The sequence below is a fragment of the Lepidochelys olivacea genome, assembly GCF_965140295.1.
Source record: "Lepidochelys olivacea isolate rLepOli2 genome assembly, chromosome: 4".
Taxonomy (NCBI): Eukaryota; Metazoa; Chordata; order Testudines; family Cheloniidae; genus Lepidochelys; species Lepidochelys olivacea.
Genome location: NC_140414.1, coordinates 135,969,050 through 135,979,948, shown reverse-complemented (window position 1 = coordinate 135,979,948; position 10,899 = coordinate 135,969,050). Strand labels below are relative to the sequence as shown.

At 52.3% G+C, this 10,899-nt stretch overlaps 1 protein-coding gene across 1 annotated transcript; it reads left to right on the top strand.

Moving 5' to 3' along the window:
• The first annotated feature begins 2,647 nt into the window (after window positions 1–2,647).
• FOXI3 (forkhead box I3) lies at window positions 2,648–7,412 on the top strand. Its single transcript, XM_084625462.1, has 2 exons — window positions 2,648–3,349; window positions 5,977–7,412. The coding sequence occupies exons 1-2, from the start codon at window positions 2,752–2,754 to the stop codon at window positions 6,540–6,542; spliced, it is 1,164 nt and encodes a 387-aa protein (XP_084481588.1). The 5' UTR covers window positions 2,648–2,751; the 3' UTR covers window positions 6,543–7,412.
• The last annotated feature ends 3,487 nt before the right edge of the window (window positions 7,413–10,899 follow it).

The following is a 10,899-nucleotide window of genomic DNA, read 5'->3' as shown; positions in this document are numbered from 1 at the left end:
GGACTAAAAAAATAAATGTTAGCAGCAAATTCTTTTCCGCAGGGAAAAATGCACAACACAGGGCACAATGAGAAAAGGAAACACAGGGCTCCTATTTCACGGCAGCTACCGGGGAGAATATTATGTTCAAAAACGGTTTTAAACAAATCGATAACTCTGTTGGAGTTGTTACGTTCCCTGTTCGATACACTGTGAATAACAATTTCGGGATTTGAGCCAGCACCGCCAAGCGTGTCTGACACTTTGCCTTAATGTTTATAGAAATACTTTATCGAATGAAGCAAAGACATTTTATGACAGATTTATTTGGGGATTTTTTCCCCCTCCTAGATGTCAATTTAGTCTCTAACTGTGCAGCCCTAATCGCTGTGTAGAGCGCGCAATCGATTGATGTCAGTGTTTTTACACATTTTATCAACAGCAAACGTGATTAAATAATAATAATTAGGCTTTAGAAAACGATTTACATCTTGACAGCGATTAACAGAGATGATCTACATTCGTCTAAGCAACCTGCTATCGATTGTATTCGTTTGTATCATCGTATGAAAATGAAAGCATTTTATCCTAAAGAGTAGGATTTCTCTGGGTTCATTTCCCTGCTGCTTTCCTGTTTACAAACCTGTATACCCAGGCGTGTCCTTACATCCAGAGAAGCTTTGATTTTAATCGAAGATCGCTTCGAAAACAAAACGTCGCAAAGACAAATATTTGGCCTCCATAGTAGCCAAAATTAAACTTGTATTTGGTCATCACTTGTGTATGTCTAAGGAAAACTTGCAAGGCGTTTCCTCTTGCAACGTTTCAGAGTAGCAGCCGTGTTAGTCTGTATCCCCAAAAAGAAAAGGAGGACTTGTGGCACCTTAGAGACTAACCAATTTAGTCTCTAAGGTGCCACAATTCCTCCTGCTCTTTTTCCTCTTGAAATGTACATGAAAGCAGAGCAGTTTCGTTTCTTTCATTTCAGGTAATTTCTTACCCAAAGTTATTTAAGTGTGATCTACCCCTGTTAAATTACACAAAATATGCAAGTTAGCCACATGCTGCTTTCAAATTCCAGTCCGTCGCTGGATTTTAATAGGGTTGCACATAATTTAGCGCAGAATTTGGAACCCCGATTATTCCACGTTGTTATTCGTTTAATCCATTTTTAAATGAGAGCCATTATTTGATGTTAACAAATCTGCTTTGTTTATGTACGAAGCTTAAACATACTTCTTCTTCGAACAGCCTTTAAAGTATTTTTATTATTTTATGGGGGTTATTTTAGAAACGATACATAGATATCAGTGAATAAATATGCACACGGTATGTACGAGTGAGCAGACAAGAGGGCATTTTCTTGTATGGAAAGGGAGTTAAAATATAACAAATTTGATCTTCACGTGGGGATTTTTTTACAATTATTATAATTATGATTTTTTAAAGATCTGAGTGCCCGTCTCACAGTTGAAGATACAGTTGGTGTGACCTTGGAAATTCCCGAAGCCGGGGCGGCTTTCAAATAAACGCCACGTTCATTTTAAAGTTTTTAAAGTTAGTTTAAAGTGGGATTTTTCTTTTTTTTGGCGGATGCAAATATCTGAAACGATCCTTTCCTTGGCGATTCCCAAAGAGAGGGAGAAAAACAAAACCTCGACCTGTTTCAAAATGAATAAAATAGTAGGATCTTTTCCAAGTATCCTAAACTTTGCACAAAAAATAAAATAAAATAAAAACGAATGGATTTCTCCCGCATACGCCTAACTAGAACCGGGTTAAAAATCGATTTCGATGGCGTTTTTTTCGTTCACGCGCATGGGAGCAGCTCCCGACTCTCTTAATCCGGGAGCTGGGGAAGTCTGAAGCCCACAATCACAGGCCTGATCCAAACGCGGGGAAGCCAACGGGGAAACTCGTGTCGACTCGTACCGGGGGCTTTGGCTCGGGCTCTCAGTGCTGCGCCTCCCGGAGGCGCAGTGGGTTGCCGCGGCAGCAGTGTCCAAGTCCCTTGCACTGAGCGGGGACGGGGCGGGGGCGGGGATGTGACCGGCGACAGGCTCAACACCACTTCTGTCCCGGCTCGCTCGCATCATCCCGGCAGGGCGGGCTGAGCGATGGTCCCCAGAGCGGAGGGCCGGTCGGGAGAACTCCAGTATCCCCGGACCGGCTTCTCTTCCTCCTCCAGCCTCCCCCCGCCCCCCAAACTCCCGTCTGGCCTGCAAGGGGCAGACAGCTCGGAGCGGGAGGGGGGCAGGAGACAGACAGACATCGCCTCCCGGTGGGGAGGGGGGCAGGAGACAGACAGACAGACAGACATCGCCTCCCGGTGGGGAGGGGGCAGGAGACAGACAGACAGACAGGTCGCCTCCCAGTGGGGAGGGGGGCAGGAGACAGAATGAAAGACATCGCCTCCCGGTGGGGAGGGGGGCAGGAGACAGACAGACAGACAGACATCGCCTCCCGGTGGGGAGGGGGGCAGGAGACAGACAGACAGACAGGTCGCCTCCCGGTGGGGAGGAGCTGCCTTCTTTCTTTCTTTCTTTCTTTCTTTCTTGGGGGGGTGGGGGGAATCTACCCAGCCCCGCGTGGCCTGCCTCCCGCCCGCCCCCGGAAGGGACCCTCCCACTGGCTGCGGCGAGGAACGCGGCCCCTGCCCGCCCAGCCCTGGCCCCGGGCGGGGAGGCTGGGCAGAGATTAAGGCGCTATAAGGAGCTTGTCGGCACGGAGGGAGGGGGCAGCGCAGCCGGCCGCCCCGCATGGCCCGGGACCATGAGCGCCGGTGACTTGCAGCCCAGCTCCCCCGCCAGCCCGCAGCCCCGCCGGGCCCGGGAGGCGCCCGAGATGGCCGTGTACTGCGGCGAGCCCTTCAGCGTGTACCCGCCGCCCGGCACCGGCTCGGGGCAGCGCCCGGCCGCCTACGCCCTGGGCGACTACGGGGCGCCGGCCAACGCCGGCTACCTGTGGGGCGTGAGCGGCCCGGCCCCGTACCTGCAGGGCGCCCCCGGGCCGGCCGCCCCCTTCCTGCCGCCCGCCTCCTACGGCTGCTCGCGGGGCGGCCAGCTGGGGGGCGCCCCCGCCGCGCCCGGCTCGCCCTCGCCCGCGGCGGCCGAGCTGAGCTGGCTGAGCCTGGCCGGGCAGGAGGAGCTGCTGCGCCTGGTGCGGCCGCCCTACTCCTACTCGGCGCTGATCGCCATGGCCATCCAGAGCGCGCCCGGCCGCAAGCTCACGCTGAGCCACATCTACCAGTACGTGGCCGAGAACTTCCCCTTCTACAAGCGCAGCAAGGCCGGCTGGCAGAACAGCATCCGCCACAACCTCAGCCTCAACGACTGCTTCCGCAAGGTGCCCCGCGACGAGGACGACCCGGGTGAGCGCCGGGGAGTGGGAGGTTGAGCGGACCTGGGGGGGGGGCGGGGGTCAGAGGCACGGGGGTCCCCAGGGGGTGGGGGCGGGGGCGAGTGGGACCGGGGAGGGGCGGCCCGGGGCCTGGGATTAGAGGCACTGGGGTCCCAGGGGGCTGGAGAGGAGTGGGGCTGGGGTGGTGCCCGGGAGCAGAGGGATGGGGTGCCCAGGAGGCTGGTGGCAGAGGGGGGTGTTGGATGGAGGGGTGCCCACAAGCCCGGTGGCAGAGGGGGGTGTTGGATGTGGGGGTGCCCACAAGCCCGGTGGCAGAGGGGGGTGTTGGATGGAGGGGTGCCCAGGAGGCTGGTGGCAGAGGGGGATGTTGGATGGAGGGGTGCCCAGGAGGCAGGGGGGAGTTGGATGTGGGGGTGCCCACAAGCCCGGTGGCAGAGGGGGGTGTTGGATGGAGGGGTGCCCACAAGCCCGGTGGCAGAGGGGGGTGTTGGATGGAGGGGTGCCCACGAGCCCGGTGGCAGAGGGGGGTGTTGGATGTGGGGGTGCCCACAAGCCCGGTGGCAGAGGGCGGGTGTTGGATGGAGGGGTGCCCACAAGCCCGGTGGCAGAGGGCGGGTGTTGGATGGAGGGGTGCCCACAAGCCCGGTGGCAGAGGGCGGGTGTTGGATGGAGGGGTGCCCACAAGCCCGGTGGCAGAGGAATAGGGGATACCCAGGATGCTGGGGGCGGGGAGGTTAAACGGACCGAGGGGCTGGGGTGGGGAGAGGAACCCGGGGGGCCCGAGGGGAGCTCCATACAGGACAGGACCCGCCGCTGCCGTGCAAGCAGCTCTGCGGTCAGGCCCAGCCCGGCCAGCCCCGAGCGGAGAGGGGACCCGACCAAGAAGCAGCACCCGCCCCTTGCACGGCTCTGTACCGGGCCCCCGCCGGGACACCGGAGGGGTAGGGCAGGGAGCCGGTGGGAGCGGACGCCAGGAGCCCCGGCGCTGGAACACCCGCGAGCCCCCGGCCGGCTCGGAGCTGGGGACCCCGGGAGCGGTGCGAGCCCCGCGCCGATCCCAGGGAAGCTTGGCCAGGGAGACAGGACCCCGGGATGTGGATCCTGGTCGGTCCCACTGAGCCAGCCTGGGCGGGGGAGCCGCACGGGGCAAGGGGCGCCTGCACCCAGGGTACTGGCAGGGACCGGTAGGTGGGGCGGGCCGGGCAGAGCTCCGTGCAGGCGGGGGGCTGCAGAGAGGGGGTGCAATGGACAGTGTAAGCCGGGGTGTCGGACGGCCCCCACCGCGGCTGCTCCGCCCAGCTGGGGACACTCTCTACTGTCACCTGGGCCGGAGGGGCACCGAGGGGCAGATCCTGTGATGGGGGCCGGGGGTGGGATATTGGCCCAAAAAGGGAGCAGCTGGATCCAGGGCCCCAGGTTCACTTCCTAGCAGGGCAGGGCCCTTCCGGGGATGGATGCCCATGATGAGGTGCCTGCCCTCTAGGGCAAGGGGTGGGGCTCTTAGCGCCCAGTCTATGTGTCCCAGCCCCAGGATGTACCTCCAGTCTGCTCTCTGGGTGTGGGGGGGATTTTAGAGATGCAGGGTCCCGCCTACCCTGCAGGATGGTGTGGCTCAGACATGTGCATTGGGTGCAGAGGCCCTTGTGTGTGGTGGTGGGGGGTGCATTAGTGATGTAGCCAGGTGGAGTGCGGGGTGCATGTCCTGCTCAGGGAAAGGGTTTAATGCCAGTGCAGATTCTGCACACGGGCCCCCTTGGTGCAAAGGGATTCAGGGCCTTCCCTGCACAGAAATCTGTGGCATGGTGTGTGAATGACTGTGCCCAGGCGGCAAGGGGGCCGCCAGGGGTGTGCTGTATTTATGTGTATGCACCCCAATCCCCTGGCACATGTGCAGCCCTGAAAAGGATCCCACCAGTAGACGCTCCCTCCCCCGTAATCTGCCCTGAACCACAACATGGGGCGAGATGGCCCCAGACATGCCCAGCATTGCTAATGTACCCCTCTATTTCATCCTACCCCAGCTGAGCTGTATCAGGATGAAAGAGTAAGTGCAGGCATACACTGCAATGCAGGTCTCCCTGGGCTTAGGGTGCCAAAGGGTGAGTGTGGGTTACGCATCCCTCTGTGCCTGATCCACAGAGGAGATGGGGCTGTTACAGCCCCAGCCAGCTTAAGATGGAGCAATTTGTGCTTTTAGCGCTTGGGGTCCCCTGTTCAATCCGTGGTGCATTGGCCAAGATGGTGGCCATCACGCACACTTAAATGACAAGGGTGTAGTACGGGAAGCGTTAGAAGTTCTGCCTGCAGGGCCCTTTTACTCCATTTGGGGAGGGGCTGTAGGCTCCAAGGGGCGGTTCTGATCCTGCGAAGTGGCTGCAAGATTGATTCCGGGTGCGTGGTCTGTCGGGCAGATTCTGAATTCCTGTACCTAGGAAGTACCTTTAAGTCAGTTAAATTGTACCAGTGCGAGAGGAGAATCCGCTCTGGTCAGCAAGTCTGGAGTGGGTGTTTGGTGGGTGCAGATTGTGCAAATGTGGGGGGGAGAGAGGGGTAGAAGGAGGGTGCAGATCCTGCTCAGAGGGTGCCGGGCATCTGTTGGAGGAGTTCCCTGTCTGACTCTTTCTCTGTCCCCTTCAGGGAAGGGGAACTACTGGACCTTAGACCCAAACTGTGAGAAGATGTTTGACAACGGGAATTTCCGGCGCAAGCGCAAGCGGCGCTCCGAGCCTAACACCCCCACCGTGGTGTCCTCCGGGGGGGCGCTGAAGGCTGAGGAAGGGCGTCCCATCCCGGCGGCTGCAGGCAAGCCCTGTGGAAACAGCCCCTCCCCCGAGCTGGAACTATCACCTGCCAGGGACCATCCGAAAAGCTCCTCTTCTCCAGGCATCATCTCAGCCACCCCTGGCTGCCTGAGCACCTTCTTCAGCGGCATGAGCTCACTGAGCAGTGGAGGGAGCCGCCTGGCGCACCATCGGAACTTCCCTGCTGGGCAGATGAGCGGTGGCACCTTCACCGCCCCCTCCAGCGGCTCCTCCCAGGACCTGCTCCCACCAGACCAGCTGCAGCGAGTTCCGGGGCCCGCTGCTGCCTATTACAGCTCCTTCCACCCCAGCAGCAGCAGCAGCCAAGGCGCCCAGTACAACCATTACTACAACTTCACAGTCAACAGCCTCATCTACGCCCGGGATGGCACTGAGGTGTAGGGCATGGAATGCAACTCAAGGGAACCAGACAGGGAGGTTCATTCAGCAAGAAGGAAGACCGCATGCTTTTGCAAACTGCATCTGAAGCAGGACACTTGCAGTATGTTTTATGTTTTCCCAGGAAGAAAACCTTACAATCTGTTAAATATATGCGTACACACAGAGTGTGGAGTGTTTCTCTTACTCATCCCTGCAAAATCACTGATCCACACAGGATGCCTGTTTGCCACTAAATGCTGCAAATGCGAACCAGAACTCGATTAGTGACTTCAGAGGTTTTTTATCTGGAATGTAGAGTTAAAAAAATAACTGCAAAGAGAAATCAGCAAGGACCAAATATAGACATATAGCAGGGGAGTATTGACTGTTGGTCATTTATTTGTGAACCTCTGTTTACAAGTGCTTTGGTCTTGGAAGAGAAAAAAATGAAGAGATTTCTAATGAAGTGCCTTGTAAAAATCCCTGTGTCAGTGATTGCCTGTTTAGGTAATTGTTTTAGGCCTCGATCCTGCCGTGTACAATGCCCGGGCAGATTCTGTGCCCACACAGAACCCCTTTAGATACAGAGCAGCTCCATGCAGGTTCGTCAGTCTGCCTGTGCTTTGTATATTGAAGAATCAGGGCTTTATTTTGTAAAATAATCATTTTACTTAAGCTTAGTACCAAAGACACACAATCTAGCCATCCAGCTTTTAGCAAGAGAATAAACACAGTGAATATTTTTATACATATTTGTATGTAATGTACTACTCTGTAAATACATTTCTGTGGGATTTTATATTTGTAAATTATGCTCTGGAGTTGTACTTATTTATAATGTGTTTGAAATTTGGGGAAGTTTATTTTGCCCATCCTTTCCCCTACCCCCATTCCCTCCCCCCCCCCCTTTTTTTTAATTGTAGTGTATGAATGAAACTTTTCAAACTGAACAACATTTTGGGGAATAAAATATTTACAGTTAGATTTTTGCTTGTTTGTTCATCAACAGATTTTATTTTATTTTACTTTTTTAAATGGTTAGGGACACTGGTTGGGACAAAAGATACAGGGACTCATTAACACTTTCTCTGTGCCAAGAAAACAATGTTGCTTTCAGCCCAAAGGAGAAGTGTGTGGTTTGATTTACAACCTCCTGATGGGTAACTGTGAAAGGTGGACTGAAGCTTTTGCTGGTTTTAGACAGTAAATTGCTCATTTTCAGCTTTGGTTGGTTAATATATAGTAATTGCTTGCAAAGTTAATTGGAGCAGGGCTGACCCATGTCCAGCTGTTGTTTACAATGCAGTGGAAGTAGGATCAAGCCCATGCAGCCAAATTCAGACCCTGGAGTAACTGGAGTCAAAGGAGTTACACCCATTTAAGGTTCTTCAGCAGAGTAATCCAGTGAAGGTCAGTGGGCCAAAATGTGCTCTTATACATTGGTTTAAATCTGGAGAAACCCCATTAACTTCAGTGAAGTTTCTTCTGATTTACAGTTGTGAAAGAATCAGTCCCATAGTACATAATATCCGTGATGTAAAAAATCCTCACATTTCTGAGGTTTACATCAGTTGTTGGCAGGGATTTGATGTAATCAGCCAGCTGGTATAAATGCTTTTTAAAGGCATGTAACATATACAGTAAAAACAAAAGAAAAGCACAAAACTGAAATGGTAGTACAATTGCAGAACTGTATTTAACAACAAATCGCATGCATCCAACTTATTAGAATGCCACACAAGCAGGTAACATTTGTCTCTCTAAAACTCAAAACAATATTTCATCCAATGCAATCCAGCACCTATAGGGACAACCTTGCACTGTGATAACCATGCACTGTACCAGTGTAAGACCGATCTAGAGCCTGATACTACTCCCCTCACTTAGGGCCTGATCCAAAATGCATTGAAGCCATGGAAAAACTGTTGACTTCAATAGGCATTGGATCAGGCTCGTAGGCATAGCTCAGGAATACTGTGTCTGCACAAGCCTTTTTCCTCTAAAGTCTCTTACCCCTGCTAACAGTGGTTCAGCTCCATTTGTGGAAGCTGGGGGTGGAGAACTGGTGTAGACGGCTCCATGTGGCTGTCAACATTTTAACCCTCATGCTCAGAGCAGATCCACACAAGACGGTGCTTAAAATGCAATCAGTCCCCTGAAGGTGCAGGCTCAGGAGGCCTGGCTTGGTCCTAGTTTGTGAAATGCTGAACACCCTCATTTGTCATTGAGGGCTCAGTGGCTTCCAAGGGACAGATTCTGTGGGAGACAGTGAGAATTTGGGGTCTGCTGTCAGCAGGGCATAGAAGGTGGTGTTGGCTTTGGTGTTTCCCTGCTTAATGCTTCTTCCTCCCCAAGAAAGAGACATAGGATTCACCCTCAACAATCTCAGCTACCCAATAGAGGCATGTGAGTTTCACAAGCGATATCTTGAAATTAAGTCCTTTCAACATTTGTTTCTAAATATCCCGAGAGAATGTGGACCCTGTATTTTTAAAAAATGCATGAAGAGAAGAAAATCGCGATCAAATGATCAAAAAGTGCAAGCGCATTTCTTTGGCAAACATATGGGCCTTCAGAAAGGCCCACCCATCATTTGCTACATGCAGCGTAGTTGTAGCTGTGTTGATCCCAGTAAATTAGGGAGACAAGGTGGGTGAGGTGATATCTTTTATTGGACCAACTTCTGTTGGTAAGAAAGACCAGCTTTGGGAGCATATAGCTTCTAAGGACTGGGAAAGGTACTCCCAGCATTGCAGCTAAAATGCAAGGTTGCTCTGTGTAGCTGGAAAGCTGGTCTCTCTCATCAACAGAAATTGATCCAATAAAAGATATTATCTCACCCACCTTGTCTCCCTAACAGGCCTGTGCTCACAGTTCTGATTAATTCTCATCAGATATCCCCCAGAGAAGAGGCCATGGGCCTGATTTACCAGAGGGAATGAATCAGACTCTTTGTACAAGAATAAGCTGATCCCATAGGCTTGATTCTGATTTCACACCAGTTTAACTCCACTGACTTCAGTTGAGTTATTTAAAATTTGCACTGCTGTCACTTGGAGCGTAATCAGGCATTTTTGTGTAGGGAATCTTTGTTTTCATTTGGTAGAGGGCCACAATGAAAGAAAGATTCCTCTGTGTTTGGAAAAATCGCCTTTCTTGAGTAGTTTGAGAATCTCAGTAGGAGCAAGCTTCCAGAACTCACTTAATTCTTTATTTTATTATTATTGGGGGATGGGTGAGGAGAATGAAGGAAAGTCATCAAATTACTGTATTAGTGGTTGCATCATCAGGACCAGGGACATCACTGAAATTCCTTTGTTTCATCAACTTGAGTTAAATTTAAATAAGGCTCATTCTTGTGAGTCAGGGCTGTAGGACTGGGTCCACAATGTAGAGCTTTATTAAGATCCTGATCCTGCAGTCTTTACTCAGTGAAACTCCCAGTGGCACCTTTGAAACATGAATGCACCCTGTTAGTACGGGCCTGATCTTGCAATGTGCCAAAGGCCCCAGTGAAGTCAGCGAGGTATGACTGTGACCCAAACCTTGCTGGGTCAGAGCATATAGTTACATTGCTCATCTCTGCAACCCTTACAAGTCAATGGAACAATTCTCATGAACAAGGGTTTCAGGATTGGGCTGTTAATAGACTCAAATATTCTACCCACATTTACAATTTTTCTCCTCTTGGTGTTAAGGTTAAATCCTGCTCCCCTCCTGCGGAGTGGATGGAAGCCCTTGCCTGAGGTAGGTAAGCACGGGCTTTGCCCCCAGCCTGAGTATGTGAATATAAATGCTTGGGTGTTCATGATAAAACAACCTGCCAAAGGGGCCCCTTGATACTAGCATTCCAACTAATAGACACCTCGTCTGTGCTGAGGGGAGTTGAGTGAATGAGTCTTAATGGCAGCCTTGAGCTTTTCCTTTTGTTATTAAAAATGACTCCTCATTTAAAACCATTTGGCAACACCCAAGTCATGGGAGAATGAGGGCGGCAGGATTGGGCTTAATGAAAGACACTCAAAAAAACAACAGGGCTATTGTCATGGGCCGCCTTCATTTAAAATGAGCTCCCCAGGAGCAAGGGGGAAAAGGACAACAGGGACAAAAGACAATGAGTCCCACCCCTGAATCCCTCTGCCTCTCCTGCAGCCCCAAGAAGCCAGCAAGGCCTGTCTTTTTGGCCTGTGTTTGTACAATACCTAGCGCAGTGGGGTTCTGGTCCGTGACTGGGGCTTCGGCACTACGATAATACAAATAATAGGTAATAATACTAACCCAATGTGACCAGCAGCTCAGCACAACAGTAGTCCTGCTCCCAGTCTGGGTATGTCTACACTGGAGTTTAGATGAGCATTCTGAGGCTAGATCCTGAGCC